This window comes from Chionomys nivalis, chromosome 20 (assembly GCF_950005125.1).
Source record: "Chionomys nivalis chromosome 20, mChiNiv1.1, whole genome shotgun sequence".
NCBI classification, from domain to species: domain Eukaryota; kingdom Metazoa; phylum Chordata; class Mammalia; order Rodentia; family Cricetidae; genus Chionomys; species Chionomys nivalis.
This window is the reverse complement of record NC_080105.1, coordinates 30,647,113-30,663,861: the sequence shown is the minus strand read 5'-3', so window position 1 is coordinate 30,663,861 and position 16,749 is coordinate 30,647,113. Positions and strand designations below refer to the sequence as shown.

The 16,749-nt window shown below is 43.7% G+C and overlaps 1 protein-coding gene across 3 annotated transcripts in view; it reads right to left on the bottom strand.

Moving 5' to 3' along the window:
- Window positions 1–1,945: 1,945 nt before the first annotated feature.
- Window positions 1,946–16,749, bottom strand: part of Stox2 (storkhead box 2) — a 217,333-nt gene continuing 202,529 nt past the window's right edge. For all 3 annotated transcript variants that reach the window (XM_057752381.1, XM_057752382.1, XM_057752383.1), the window contains 2 exons: window positions 13,620–15,885; window positions 1,946–8,508 (listed from right to left, as the gene is read on the bottom strand). In XM_057752381.1, the coding sequence (XP_057608364.1) occupies window positions 8,313–8,508; window positions 13,620–15,885 (2,462 nt within the window). In that variant the 3' untranslated portion in view covers window positions 1,946–8,312. The remainder of the gene's footprint in view (window positions 8,509–13,619; window positions 15,886–16,749) is intronic.

The following is a 16,749-nucleotide window of genomic DNA, read 5'->3' as shown; positions in this document are numbered from 1 at the left end:
CCCGCCTATCCTGGGCGCGGATGCCTTCTCTTTTCTTGCTATTACTGCATGGGGCCGTGTGCATATATGCACCGCACATAGTCTCACAGGTTGCAAGATGAACTATTTGTTTGACAGGAAAGGTCTGGAGTCACGGGGCCTGAAAATGGGAGTATGAGTCAATCCGATTATTCCCACAGTAGGGATAAGATTTTACAGTTAAGTACATTATGGAAGTCAGGTGACTAACTCCTTTTTATTATTCACTGTTTCTCCATTTCATAGCGGCAAACAGAGTAGGAGGCAATTATATTCCATTTAGATTTTCTCTACAGAGGGGGCGGGAGGCTCCCCACTCTGAAACATGTAAAAGCAAGTTAAAACCATACCATTTCCTTCGGAAAGAGAGGACTTTTACGAACTGTGACTGTTCTCTCAAAGGAGCCAGAAACCTGCTTTCAATCTTCTTATGAAGTTCCCAGATTTCCCCCAAGCATCCAGGTCCCTGGATTCTGCTGAAAAGCACACACGGTGCCCTCCCCTTGACTACAGCAGCTGGGGATGCTAAATGTTCACCAGGGAACAATGCACTGGCTCATCCCCATTTCATGCCTAAAAATGGGAGTAGCTCTGCGTGCCGCATATGACAAGCTCAAGACAGGCTCAAGAAAATGAGACTTGTGCCTTCAAAGTCACCACCTTGGGCTCTTCAAATTAATTCAAAAGATGAGATTTATTGTCCAAGACATGTTTTGGAAGTCTGGGTTAGGATTTTGCCTTTACAAGAAAATTGGTCTCAATTATAGCACTCTAGTGTTCGGGGGTTATAGGCTGTTTCTTAGCTTAATCGTTCATTTGACAGGACATCATTTTTAGTTTAAGATAGACCTCATTCTCCAAAGATCTGTCACCAGGGAGGGGACTCAAAAGAATGTAAAGGCATCCTTTCAAGCCCCAGCGCATTGGCTCCAGGATCCCCTCCCCAGACATTCAAATCCTCAACTGCAGCAGAAAATGCTTCCATGTTTGTGTATAACCTATGCATGTCTAAAGATGACATCCTTTAAGCCATATCTAGATGGCGCACAATACTGCCGTGACATAGATACTATGAAAGGAGTTACAGGTAATCGTTAATGGGAACTGACAATGCATGTTAAATACAGACACGATTCCATATGTGATGTATGCATATGTGTTCATGTGTGTGGGGACATGCTTTATATGGAGACTTGAGGTTGACCTGAGAAGTCTTCCTCAGATCCTCTCTGCTATATTTTTCAAGACTGTCTCTCACTTAACCTGGAGTTCAACAATCAATCTGGCTTGACTGTTTGCCAGTGAGCCCAGGGATCCTGCCTCTGACTCTCTACTATAGAGAAGAACCATCGTACCCAGAGTTTATGTGGGTACTGGGAATCTAAACTCGGGTCCTCATGTTTGTGAAACAAGTACTCTCTTGGGTCATCTCCTCAACCCTAGTCATAAACTGAAAAGAAAAATTATTTTCAATACATGGTGTTTGAATGCTTTTAGGATTAGAAACCCATGCCTAGATCTTGAAGAGCACGGAACACGCAGGCATCCCTAACTTCTAACTACATGCAAACATCCCAGTACCTGTGAGACATTTAACTTGTTTTGAAATGAGTGATTTTTTTTTTTAAAAAAAAAAAGCCCCCAAATAACCATGTTGTTCTATAATTTCATAAAAATGGGGGACCACACACAACTCTAACCATTGCACTGTGTTAAACCCACCCCAAAATGTGACCTTTTAAAAACCCATAGGAAAATAATTTCAATACAGGAAATCCATTTTTGGTTTTCAATTTAAAAACTGTAATAAAGAATGTGCAACAGAACTCTGTTACAAAAATCACATTAATCAAAGCGAAAACCCGACCTCATCTAAATGATTTTTTCCCCTCAAGTAGCAAAAAATAAAAAAAATTCCACTTACACATATAACCAAATGTTATTTAATATCTTAAAAAGTAACACAATCCAAAATGGATATTTCACACAACACTACATAAACAACATAAACACAATATTACCATATGGAGGGACTTTCAAATATAGACTTACAAAAATCCCTGTCCTTTTTTTTTTTTCCTTTTAAGTTATTATACTAAGCATGACAAGGAATCATCATTTACAATATGGTACACGGACACGATAAAAACCATGTTACAAATGTGCTGTTAGAAATCAGGAACATTAGGGAAGACGTCTCATGAACTGCAGTTATTTCATATGAAATACTATACAATATAAACAGAACATCCATCCTGGATGGCCTTTACAGCAACCAGAGACCAAGTCATTTAAAGGTTTTTTTTTTTTTTTTCAGTGCAAAAACATTTTATTCAAGGCAGTCTTGGCTGCAAAACTCCTTCCTAACGTACAGTAATTCCCACTTGCACTTCTTAGTTCATTGGCCCTAATGGAATAGTCACATACAGTCGCTCAGAAAAAGACACCTGCAGAATTGTGATCCCTTGAAACTCGGATGCTCAAACTGAATTCTCCAGAGAGTGGGACGGATGTCACTGCTCTAAGGACTTTTAATCTGTAGCTGTTGATACGTACGTGGAGGTGACCCTAGGGCAGTTTGATTCCTAACTGGGCATGCGTGCACAATACTGCACACTATTCTGTTCTTCCAATGTGGAAACAGTGGTGGTGTAGGTAGCGAGGTGGGGGAGGGCAAGGAGGCAGAGAGGGTGTTCCTCGGAGGAAAGGAAGAGTTGGGGCTGCCAAGAGTGTTCTGTGTGATGGATTTCCTGGAGCTGTAGAGGACTGGCATTGGAGGAGAGCTCGGGTCTCAGGTTTGATACCTCTTTTGGGTGAGAGCAAGGGAATGGAGGTATCAAGGTCAGCCTTTGGACAGGGAGGTAGGCAGGTGTACAAGGACCAGACAAGCGCTAGGCTTCCATTTTTGCCTTTCTAGAGCCATGGATGCCTCGCTTGCCAACACTTCCTCGTTCGCAGGGCGTGTGTGTTCGCAGGGTGTGTGTGTTTGCAGGGGTGTGTGTTCACACGCAAAGCTAACAAGGAGCGTTTCGAGGCCTCTGACTGCCCGCACACAAAGACAAGAAGGCTGAGTTCCCCTTGAGCTTTGCCGAATTCTAAATTCTGCAAGTCATCAACTGTTAAGTCTATGAACAGCAGTGAAGACACAGAAGTGTGTATGGGAGGAGCCACCACGGGGGAGCCCCTCTGCATTGCTGATGCAAGACCAGGGAAGGGGACAGACGCCAAGCAGGGAGACGCCAGTACCTTTTACAAACACATGAGATCTAATAATCAAATGTCTCATATGTATAATTTATGAAACGTCTCCTACAGAAAACTCCATGGGAAAGTATCAGTTATATCATTAATACTATAACACCTTCAAGAGAATAACGGCCAATTGTTTTCTATTTCTTGGCCAAAGTCAGAGGGCAGCAATGCCTTTCCTGACATTTTTAACTCACCCAAAGAACAATGCCTCCCACGGCTTTTGCGCTCATTGTTCTTGTTTCTAGCTTCCCCAAGCCTTAAACATGGCCAAGGAGTTCCTCACTCACAGGACATTACTGGATGGCTTTGACAATGGGTGGGGGGATGGGTGGACAAGGAAGCAACCACTTCTACCTGGGTCCACTGTGGTCTGACACTACACAGCTAGTTAGATCTGGGACTGGTCTGTGGGAATGGAGAAAGAAAGCATCAAAGACCTTCTGTCTCATCATTTGAGAAAACACTTGGAACTGGACCAGCTTCCCAGATCTTACGAAGCAGGGCTTTGTATACTGTGGTGAACGTTACTGAGCTGAGCACTGTGCAGAGTGCTTATAAAGACTTTAAAGTAACAAAACAAAACTAAAAACTGTTTCAGCACCTTCCACTGCCTGGAACAGCCAATGTTCCTGATGCTGAGGTTTACAGCAATTACAAAAACCCAAGAAGAAACTGTAAACAAGTGTGGATGTCTGGATTGGCCTTGAAGGGCAAAGGCCTTGGTGTGGATTTGGTCACCACCCACTTCCTAACTCAATACCAGCAATTTGGGCGGAGGTGTTGAGATTCCAAACAGCCATAACTCTTTGAATGAAAATGGACAAGGTGTCAAGCTGAATTTGTTTTCTTTATTAGCACACATCAGAAAAATAGCATTGTAGTGATTTCTCATGATGGTCTCTCCAACAGATAGAAAATAGGTCACTGGTAGCTGCCACTGTGTTTCTGGGTGACCGTGAGTCACTCCGTCTGTTTGCCCCTGTCAAGCACGGGGAATCACACACAGGACCTGCTCTGTGTAATTGCACATCTAATGCTTTGGAAGCACTTTGAGATTCCCAGATGAGCTGCGTAACGTTACTAGTGGTTGACTGTTAGCCTAAGTTCAGAATGTCTTACCCTTCCAAATGGTAAGACATTTCCCAAAAATGATCACTACGGTTTTGTGAGAATTACGTCTTTCATTCAAGTTACGAACTTTATCTTCAAGTACACTTGGTGGACAAGTGGTAAATCCTGGGTAGAACTTTACAAAGCTGTGTCAGCCTAAGAGAATAACCCTTTCCTATGGGCCACCATTCTAGTCTCGGTGGTGACTGCGACAGAATTTAGATGTGCATTTTAACAATAGTGGCTGAGGTTTTGAAAAGGAGACGCATTTGGGAACAGCTGGTGTTCAAATCACTGCTCCTCCAGATTCCCTTTCGATTTATAGTTCCTGAACTTGGATTCTTCAACATCAAAGGCTCGGGCATTTATCATTTCTCCCCAGCTAGTCTCCTTCCTGCGCTGCTATTTGTGTTCTCTATTGGGTGCACACACACTCCCTTTCACACACTCATTAAGGTCTCCTGAGATGTGCAAAACCCATCAAATGGTATACAAATTATTTAACAGACATCTCAGAATGCACGGCACAGTTCTTTTAATAAAAAGGAGGTTTGGGCTTCATAGGGTAGCATATCAAAATGGCAGAGAGGCCCAAAGTGCTTCAAGTTGGCAGTTCAAATTTTCCACGTCTTTTGTTACTGAAAAAAAAAAAAAAACCCTAGCAATCCAATCCAATTTTTAAAGGAATTAATAATTTCTCAAATGTTTACCAAGTAGCTCTTTGTCAAAGAGAACCTTCCTTCCTTCCTCTTTTTTTTTTTTTTGGTAGCAGGAATGGGAGAATGGGGAAGACAATAATTTTAAAACATTTTAAAATGTTCATTCACTTGTAACAAATCAAATGTGCTTTCATGGGGCAGAAAGGAGAGAGAAAGAAGACAACAGGTTTACAATTGGAAGCCACAGCGTGGTGAGAAAGAAAAACCATGGCAGTGAGAAAGTCATGAGTCCAATGGGCAAGTCACGGACACACAGGGAACACCATGGCCTACCGCGGAAGTGTGTTTTCAACATTGCTTTTCTGAAGAACACACTTGAACACACTGCTGCCATCTCATCAAATTCATGGAGGTAGTTATATGTAAAAAATAAAAATTACCATAAAGTAATATGCTGTATCATAATAATACATATAAGTGTGCAAAATGCCGACAGATGTGTTGACCCTTTAAAGTTGAATGCCTCACAGAGATTCAACCAGATTCAGTTTTGTAAACCTTTCCATTGATAAACGCTAAGACTAGACATGCAGTCATGTAACACAAAGCTAGCTTCCAGTGGAGAGGAATATTGGCAAAGCCTAGGGAGGGTCTCAGGGCTGTGGGCGTCAAGAGTCTCACCGTCTTGATGAGGTCATCTTAGACACACAGACTTGTCATGTCTGCCATGTGCTTCCCACCACCAATGTCCCTCCATTCAAGAATCCAGATTAGAAACACAAAGGAGTGTTTCTCCATGGAATATCTGTTTATGTGGCATATCATCTTTGAAGTCCTTCGTTCTATGCTAATGGCTGCTGGTTAAGGGAGGGTCTTTTGTTTCTTTCTGAAATCATGTACCCCATAGTGATTAGGCAAATAGCGTACACATTTTATTTTAATAACGTCTTCTGTAAACCTATTTCTCACGAACCATCAAAATTCATGTCTTTAAAGCTTCTTCTCCTGAACAGAATTCTGTCCTTCCTGCTCACACAGTACTAGATTCCTTCAGTGGCTATGTCCAGAGGGTCTATCAGAGTCTAATGTATTGTTTGAATGGTCCTATTATTAACGGACTGAGTATGCCAAAAATTGGGGAAAAAATTAATTTAGACAGACCAGATCTAGGAATCATACGGCATACAGCTCCTCAAGCAAAAAGACTGTATAGAACACTAGATCCATGGCTGCTCATTCTGGATGTGGACATGTGGTTGCTCTCTCTGGACATACTTAAGTCATGAGAGAAACAATGTGTTTTTGAGTAATGGTGGCATGCCTGGGGGGAAAGAAGGTATGAGATTCAAAACCCAGTTGGCTTAAGTATTTCAATGACGTAGCAGTCTACTGCCCACTGTGCTTAAGCCTTACTACAAGAAGCACACAAAAGCGATGTCTTATACCAAAACTGAGGAGCCCAGTTTGAGCCAATGTAGCTTCTGTATAGCAGGCAAAATGTGAGAGACTTTCCCACGACTTCACATGACTGTGTTTCCTCAAACACACTGCTAGTGATTAAGCCTAACACAGAAAAAGACACCTCTCACAGATTTATGCTCACAAATGAGATCTTGGCTGAAAATACTTTACATTGATTTTAAAATTGTTTATTTATGAATCAATTTATGATCCATGGCTCCAAAAAGCACCATCCAACACTAAGCTGAATAAAACTTCATGTCAGACCATCTACTGGGATCAGAGGTAACCCTTGTGTCGATAGCTTTCCAGTGCCTACAGACGTAGGAATCCTATGGTATACAGCATCTTCTGTATATTCTTCTGTCGAAGCGGGCCTTACTTGTAGGACTGAAGTGTATTGGCTAGTGGTCCCCCCACTGTGGAGCCTTTTGATACTGAGCATGACATTGCAAACCAAAGTAGAGTGTGAAGAAATCATCTTAAAAGATGCGGAGTGAGTGAGCCCACGGTCCACCTAAAACATGCCTCCTGAAATCGTTACAAGGTTTCTGTAAACATTACTCTGGTATAGCTCATGTATGCATAATCATCATTCTGATAAATTTTAGGGGAGTACAAATTAAGGATATACCATACCAGCGGAATGGGGACATTCTGCTGTTTATTATATAGGTCCATGTACATTTCTAATCAAAAATTACTTTAAAGGATTTTTTTCCTATAGATATCTTCCCAGGGATAAAAGGCCTGAAGTTCAACTCTCCCTAAATTTGCTCTTTCCTACGATCACTAAAAATGATCTCCCACAGCCTAATTTAGGCATTCTTTTTAAAACTACATAAAATAGATTTATGTCCCTTCCATTAGAAAGAATAACACCCTCGGGCCACATTCTTCATTTGTATCATAAAGAACATTTTGCTTCCAAACAAACTAACCACTGCATCTATGATAGGAAGAAAGCTCATCCCAGTACCACAAGGAGGAAGGTAGGTACCCTTCTTCGATATCTGATTCAGCCCTCCCGAAAGTCCACACCACCTTCTCCGTCACTCAGTGCCGTGGCCCAGCGCGACCGGGTTCCCCTTCCTCTGTCCACTTCAAAGGCCTATATTCCCGTCTGTGACCGGGGAAGGTTAAACAACTCAAGACAAGCATCGAGTGCACTGGAAAACAGAATCCTGAAAACAAACACTCTAAGGACTTCCGGCGGGGACCCTTTCTGACACGCTGCCATGGACTCCTTCAAGAGTGTCGTGGAAACTCACAGTGAAAAATGGCTGGCGCCTAAAGGACTCACACACAAAGGGCTGGGGTCCCTTCTGCTCAGTTTGGCATCGATTTCTCTCACGATGGAGACCCTCACATTTACATTTTATGGTGACTTGGCTTTTTTTTTTGGGGGGGGAGTGGTTGTCAAGGATTAGTTCCCTGGCTCCATTCCCCATCGGCTGGGAGCAACACACATCTGTGGCATTTCAAAATGGAATTGGCAACTGCATGACATTGAAAAATGCATGTTCCACTTACAGTGTTTAGACTTGCCTATGTGTGTTCAGATACAGTTAGTGAAGCAGAAGTATACATTATCTCCCCTACTGCTATTCGGTTGCTACAGAGCCATAAATGTGAAAAGCAATACTCTGAAATAAAGATTTTTTTTTTGCCCTAGCCTACTTAGCAGCACAGCTCAAGTGACCCCCAAGCTGTGCTTGAGATGTTTGTCTTTGCAGAGATGTAAACGTCAGCCCCAATTGTCGTAAACGTTACTGTATTGGACAAGACAGAAGGTCTGAGGCAGAGGGACAATCATACACTAGTAACAGAAGCTTGCAAGCAGTTGGAAGGTTTCTGTAATTTCTCAGCTTCGTTGGTCGGGGGATCCGTACTTGCGCGGAAGTTGAAGGTTGGACCAGCTCCGCCATGGGCCGGACTCAGAGCAGGATTCTGACGGCGGTTGCTTTCAACAATGCTTGATGTGTTGGAAGCCAGGCTCTCCCGAGTGCTAGAAGAGTAAAAAGGGGTTGGTTTTGGTTTTGCTTTGAACATAAACAATTACATATTGAGCCCAGAAGGAAGAGCAAATGACGGAGCTAACGGATTTCCTGTTGGTTCGTGAAGCCAGATCAGTAAGCATCTCCACTAATTATCTGCATGTACCCTTCCAACCCAGGCCCTGGGAATCATGGGAGAAATGAACAGCAGCTCACGCAGTAAGGGGCTTTTGACTACCAAATGTGTGGCTTCCCCTGGTCTTTACGAAAATGACTTCAAAATATAATGTGACAGACGGTCATCACACTGGCTTTGACAAAGAATACGCATACCTGTGTGATGGTTTTGCCAAAAGTTGAGAATTCAGACTTCATGGCTCTCAAATAAACTCCATAATTGGACGGAAAGATTCCACTGTTTTTGTTGTTTTTGGTTAGATGTTAACATGGTGGGTGGACTTCAATTATGCCACTAGCTGACTTCCCCACAGGGATAGGAATGCAATTATTTGTAAATACTTTATACCCCTGTCTCTATTTTAACGCTTCAGTTAAAACACAATTACATGTTCAGATAAAGAGCATCTCCCCTTTCCCATTGATTTGTGAAGCTGCAATTCATTCCCGTCTCCCTTTGCTAGGAATATTTTCATTTCTTAAGGATGAGGCGATCTTTAAAACTTCATTACTTCTGCTTAAGTTTTCCAAGTTGGAAATATTTGAATCTTTCTTTCGCCACAAAAGGAGATTTAAAACATCAACGTTTGAAAAGTCAGGACAACAGCAGAAATAAGATCACCCACAGACTGAGAGGGAGGGAAAAGGGACGGTATTTAAGATCCTCAAGGAGACTTGAAGAAATTTACCCACTTACACTGAGCAGAGAAATCAAAACCATTCTCAAAACACCTACCCCACTGGCTGGATTCAAAGTTCACCTGGTCTCTGTACCTAGTTGAAGCCAGCTAAACCTAGCTATCGTGTGAGCAACCACAGTCAAGACACCGCCTCCTCCCTTAGCAGTCACTTCCAACGAGGTATTTAATCCTGATCCCTTAGCAACACGAGTCTAGAACCCAGGGATTAAATGTTTAAAAGGCAATATGTTCACTGACTATCAACCAATCAAACAAACAACAACAATAACAAAACCTCCAATACTCGTTCTGAATGTAGAGGATTAATGCACTTAATGAGCTAAGCCAAGTTTCCCCACCAAGCTTCTGGTTAGACGGGCATAACTAAAGAATGCTACAAAATGCCTCTTAGGAAAGAAAATACCTGACTTACCTGCTTACCTGCCTGGCCTCTTTCTCCAGGAAACCCATCAGTAGTTCTCCCAGAGCTGGGTCTGAGGTGTGGGATCAGTGGAGGAAGGATGAGGGCAAAGCACATGCTGAATCCCAAAGGTTTTATGGCACATTCCATTCACTGCATTTTCAGTCACAGTAGTGACTTTAAAAAAGATCTATTTAGTGTGTGTGTGTGTGTGTGTGTGTGTGTGTGTGTGTATGCCGCTATGGCATGTGTGCAAAGGTCAGAAGACAGTTTGTGGGAGTCATTTCTGGTCTTCCCTAATATGGAACCTGGGCATCAACCTGAGCTCTCAGGCCTGGTGGCAAGTGTCTTTTACATACTGGGCTATCTGGTCCATGAGAATAACTTTTAAGGGCATCTCACTTCCTCATGTCTATAGTGAAGGGAATTGTGCTGTGATTTACCTACTTACAGAATGACTGTGGAAGAGAAATACGCACTGAGGTACTGGCACATTAAAAAGCTAGGGAAGCGCTATTTCTATTACACATCTATCGTAGAGACTCATTTAAATAACTCCTGTAGACCAGCTTGGGAATCTAATGATTACTCATGGCATTTTTTTCCTATGGAAACATGAATTGTAGGGTCCAAAGGACCTATTTTTTAAAATAGCTTTTGAAGAATCAGCCTAACATTTATGAAACGCCTGCTGTATTCTGTACAGTGTGCTTGGAACTACAAACATAAATCATTCCAACATGACATGTTAGTTAAGAGATGTCTTTGCAAGACACCTTTGGCCACCTTTGAGCTGCATCCAGTGCACTCGTAGGGATAAATGTGCACAGGAATCCAGTTTTTGCAAAGACTATATTTCATGACAGTTGGAATCATGAGTGCCGTTTGTGACATTCCTACGAGGGATCTGGAGATACTGACAGAAAGTTAACATTTATGGCAAATATGACAGTAAAATACTTCTCAAATTTAATTTGGAAGAGAGAGCAAATAATAGAATGCAACCTTTAAAATGAGCTATTTAGGCCAGGAGCCATGGTGTACACCTTTGATCCCAGCACTCAGGAGACAGAGGCAGGAGGATCTCTATGAGTCTGAGGTCAGCCTGGTCTACAGAGTGAGTTCCAGGGATAGTCAGAACTGTGAAGAGAGATCATGTCTCGGAGATGGGGGAGGAGGGAGAGAGGGTGAAGGGAGGCTTAGGACTTCTTAGGTGTGGGGAGAGATTCACTAAATGGTCCTGCTATTCATCCTCTTTTCAGTACAGGCTTTCCAGAGCACACGCCCATGGCAGCGCGTCGCGTCTCCGGTAGTTGTGTTGATGTTGCTCAGCCAATTTGGGGGTCTCACATTTGAAACTCTTCATTTCAAGACTTTTCATTTCAATACGACTTCTCACACACAGTTCGAGTTTCTATCCTTTTTGGGCTCTCTCCGTTTGTTTGTTTTATATACTCTTTAGTTTCCAACAAACGGGACTGAAAACGTGGCTAAACATGATGCCCAGGTCAACACCAAATCCTTTAAGTGTAGAGAGAAACCATTTGTCTCAGGAGAATCATAATTGCTTAGTGGCCTGTTTTAAGGGAAGATCCCCACAAATAACTTAAACTTCACGCTCCTCATGGTAATGGGGCAGCAACTGCATGGCAGTGTTATTTCACCAGGTGCCACTCACAGGGAAAGCCCTGGAAGTCCCGTGTTCTCTTTTGCTCTCTCTCATGCATAGAAAGGCAGCTTGGTGAACCTTAAAGTACACAGAAAGCAAGCCTGTCACCCTATTTTTAACTAAAGGGTTTTCACTATAAAACAGGAAAATTGGGAATTCCTGAATGGGTATCCTGCCTAAAATTTTTGGGAGATCTACATTTTCCCGGAAAGGCGATCCAATTCAAGTACTACTAGACAGACTTGTGGCTAGTGGGTTAGAGTTCTCTCTCTTTAGAATTAATATTTCCTTCTACAATGACAAGGCATATAAGTACCTATTTAAAAATGAAAATAAACTTCAATAAGCTACCCACTTATGAATTCTACGTTACACAACCCAAGTTTCAAGATAATATATTCTTTGAAGATCCTGGTTCAACTATCTCATGGGTACTTCTTTTCATCCCTAAACCAACAAAACTTTTCAATATTATAAAGGGTTAGGAACCACTCACTCCCAACATCCCCTTGACAACAGTCTTGGGAGTGCTACTATTTACTGCTGAAGTCTGGGTGCTGAGGGGCAACGTGAAGGACATGAAAGTATAACAAGAAAAGCATTAGGCAGAGGAGTCTCCATGATAAGAAATAATGAGTGTAAAATACAAGCAAGTAAACCATCTTTTCTATAAGCAATGGCTTTGAACTTTTACCACAGACCTCCAATTATCTGGCTTCTACTGCTAGAGTTTCCAAGAGAGGAAAAGGCACAGAACAGGAAAATCGGTGGCCAAGGACAGAGAAACTCATTGGAAAATAAAATCTGACGTGGGAGGGGAAAAATTTAGCAAAACAGATTCTTTAAAAATGCCAGGGCCACTGCTCCCCAGGGTTTCCTGAGGATCCTTAATGCACTCAGAGGCCCAGGCTCCTGGATTCCCAAGTACTTTTCCAGAGTGCCAACTCTGATAGATGTGTGTTAGACATTGGAACTTCCATTTCTGGGTAAACTTGGGGTGAAAAGGTTACATAATCAAAATAGTAACAATAACAAGTCAAGAACTGGTCCTTCAAGAAATAGCAAATGCCCAATTATGGAATAAATATTATAATAATCCCCAAGTCTGACTTTGAGATGATGTGTCCCCAAGCAGCCCAGCAATAGGGTGCAATAATCACAATGGAATGAATTGCAATTCTTAATAACATAAGTGAGAGTATATGAAGTACCTATGTGGGTACTTATTGTGATTATAAATGCTATCATATCAGGAATCAGAGATGATGGGGGATATGCATGTCTGAGTAGCATTTCTGCATCTTAGAGTCACCAATCTGGAGAAGAGTTTAGAAGCAAGATTTAGGTTCCAAGTGGCTGTTTAAGGAGAAGAAAGAGTTACGGAGAAAAACAGAAGCTGGAACGTCCCTGGGTTTGTGTATGTCAGCCCTAAACAACCTCAGTGTGTTGACGAGGACCATCGGGTCTTATACACTCCCAATTGTCAGTACTGCTGAACTAGCAAGACTACAAAACGACAGTGTCCAGACACCGTCAATTCTACAGGCAGGAAAGCGAAAGCGCCGGCAACTGTTTGCTCTCACAGAGTATGGCCCCTAACTTACGTGAGAGGAACAAGCTTCTATGTCTCCATCCACACACAGGTGGAAGAAGAAGACAGCTGAGCAAGCAGAATAGACCATGCACGGCATAGGAATTAGAGTGGTACCAAGCTTTTAGATCCTTTGGAAATATTGTAAAGTCCATTACTATAGTCTCACTAGAGGGGCCATTATCCTAGCATCGATTTTACTACCCAACCCTTTCTTCCCACTGACTATACTATTTGTACTCAGAAAGTTACTTTTTTTTGAAGGATTAAAAAAAAATCCCTTTTCCTGGGATTACAAATACAAACAGAAGAAAGCACTGGGAGTGTTGGTCTTAATCTCACTAGACTGAGGCAAGAATTCGGGAAGGGTAACCAACCCACCAGTCCAGATTGGTGATCTCTACAGCTGCAGAAACATTTTTTTTTTCAATTCCTGAAAAAGAAGTTAGAAACAGGTTGTTAACAACACAAGTCACATAACCCACAGCCCTCATTCACAGCCTGAGACTGAAGTCAGTTATCGGCATAAAAGCCCCCCGGGCCCCGGCGGATGTATGCGGATATAGAGGGACACCTCTCCCTACCGTGGGGAGTTGAATCCACTGTCCACCGTGATGCTGCTACTGTCCATGCTGTCCAGGCGAGCTGAGTGGGTGGCTCTCTGGTTGCTGCTGCTATCAGTTTCTTTTGGGGTGAGGAGGGTGAGGTTCTTCTCAAACTTCCTCTGTAAATCCCGTTCCTTCTCCCTCTCGAGGAGCCACTGCATGGTACCCACGTCATCTCTGTTTTTCTCCTCCTCTGTGTTTTTGTTGGCCCCTTCCTCAGAGTCGTCATCATCAGAGACATTGTAATAGTCAAAAGAGGCCTCCTGGTTCCCTCCAGACTCCTGCTGACGCTGGGACGGGGGCATGGCTTGGGCCACGGATGTCCCCAGGGAAGGTTCCAGTTTTTCGCATCGGCCTGGCAGTGTGTCAACAGGTGACTTCGGGTGAGATTTGAGGAGGGACAAGCTGGATTTGTGATAGCTGTTTACAGACAAGGTGCTGTGTAGGGGTTTGAACAGTGTGTCCTTGCTGAATATTTCTTTCCTTTTGTCCAGGCTGCTGGGTTCTGCACTATGATGTTGGACCAGGCGCCCATTGGCCATCCCCTCTGCCACACCACCAGAGGCAGCAGGGCCCCCACCTGGCCCTTTCGGTGACTCCTCCTTGTGCCCAACAGGTTCCCTGGAAGAATGAGGGGTCTGCCTCTCAGACGGAGACAGCTTTTTTACCCCCTCCACCAGGGTCAACGTGTCATGGTCCTCTTTATTCTTCCCCAGAGGTGACGGCGCCGTGAGCACAGTCTCGCTAGAGGTGTTGCATTGGAAATAGTCATCCACAGCTGTTTTTGCTGGGCAAGGGCTGAGTTCCCCATAGGACGGCATACTCTCAGAGGGTTTGCCTGGCTCCAAAAGGCTACAAGCACTAGAAGGCTCCTTGCTGCCACCGACTATTTCTGGAATGCACACCTCTTTATAACTGGCAGAGGATATAAGAGCCCTTTGGTGACCAATAGTCTGCGCAGGCCGTAAGGTACTGTCGTCAATGTAGGACTGGCTGGGGGTCTGGTCATCTTGGCTGCAGCCTTCAACCAGGTCTTCTGGAGTCCCGAGAGAAGAAGCGCCCAGGGGGCCTTTGGAGTTATCCATGGACCTGGATCTCTCCTTGGCCTTGTTGGATCTCTCATTCCTGGACCTCCGGTCCTGGGTATGGCTGTGGCTTCGGTGCACTTTGGAGTGGGAGCTTCCCCTGGAAGGTTCGGGAAAGGGCATCTCCGTTCTCCTTTTGGCCAGTTCGCCAGACACATCCCACTCGGGCGTCATGGGGAAATGGGACTCGATCACGTTTGTGTTGCTGTGCATGATGAAGCTGTCTCCTTTGTGTTCGATGATGAAGCAACCCTCCCTGGGGGCCCTAGTTAGGGGGTCGCAGAATTCATACTCCCTCTCACCCGGGATATCCAGATGTGAGCCATCTGAAGGATCACCTTTCGACACGCGGGTCTTGCTGTGGGACCGAGACTTCCCGTGGGACTTTCGGTGAGTCCGGCTCTTTTTACTCCGCCCACTGTGGTGGGCGGAGGACCCGGCCTTGCTCCGGTGAGCCTTTTCTTCTTCAAGTTTCTTCATCAGTGCCGTGTGCCTCGTGACATTTTCCACTGTCAAGTCAGGGTTGATACGCCGTATGATCTCCATCTCCACCTCCCGGGGGATGGTCGTCGGCGTGTCCTCATCTCGCAGGGGCCACTCCTCGGGAGGAAACTGGGCAGAGAAATTGGCCAGTTGTTTGGTCTTGTCTTTCTTAAAACTCAGCCGGAATAACTTGAGGCCAAATTTTTTGGACTGTTTTTCACCATCTTTAGGTTTCGAGAGAGTTTCTGTCTTATAGGAGAAATTTATAGTACTTTTGCTTTTTTCAGTGGGCGGCACCTGGCACAGTGGAGGAGGGCAGTAGGGGTCTTTGCAGTCCTTGGCGGGTTTCCTCTGCAGAGTGGAGGCATGCATGCTGTGCATGTCTTCTCGGCAGCAGTGGCAAGAGTCGCAGTGCTTTCTGGGTAATGTCCTTTCCCTGACACAGCCTGAGGCAGAGGGCGTTATGGTTCCCGGTTGAGGAGAGGTACACTGAGACCTGTCAGGTACCCTCTCATCCAAGTGGTACCACTTACTGTTAGTTCTTATAAGGGAAGGCGTGATGAAATAAGTTTGTGGGGTCACAATGAAATAGCCTTCTGGAGTCGGGTAGATTTTCCTCTCCCGTACCAGTGTGTTTAGGGTATGCCGTAGGATTTCTTGGCTTGGGGTTGGAACACCTACGGGCAAGAACAGAGATGTTTGTGAAAGAGAAGAAGGGACAGGAGAGGACCCCTGATTTACAGAGTCCCATGAACATTGCCAGATTTGAAGTACCGTCCCAGGGCATGGAAGCAGGCTTCGGAGGTGTTTGCTAGGTTTAGTGTGAACCCCAGTTTTCTCTGATGACTCCTGTGCATGGTGCCACCTGGGGAGTGAAAAGGTGTTAAAACGGAGAGCGCTGGGGATGCAGATGCATGCTAGAACGCTTTGTCCAGCACCCGTGAGACCTTGCTTGGATACTGAGGACACACCAGAAAAAGTGCTGCAGGAGAGAGAAGGAAATCAGACAGACTTTGATTGTCACCGCTACAAAGCCTTTCTTGAACATCTCGAAAAAGAGACTATTTTATAAATGACAGGAACATGAAAAGTTTCACATGCAGTGAAATAAATTTATGGAAATTTTTTCAATAAGAACAATATATATATATAATATGTAACTATTATGCACCAATTTTTAAAATATCAAGTTTAATTTATAAATTTTATAAAAGGGTAGCTAAATTTGACTACTCCTTTTTTAAACTTCTTTTAATTTTGAGATTATAATATAATTCCATTTCTCCCTTTCCTTTCCTCCCTCCAAGCCCTTCTGTTTACCACACCTTGCTCTTTTTCAAATTCACACCTTCTGCTTTTATGAATAATTATTATATGAATGTACATATATATGCATATGCATACACTTAATAAAAGCCACTTGATTTATAAAATGTTACACCCATGTATGTTTTCAGAGTTGACATTTGTATTGGGCAAATAATTGGGTGCTCTTCCCTGCGAGACACAATTTCTCACATCCTTTAGTTACCCACAGCTAT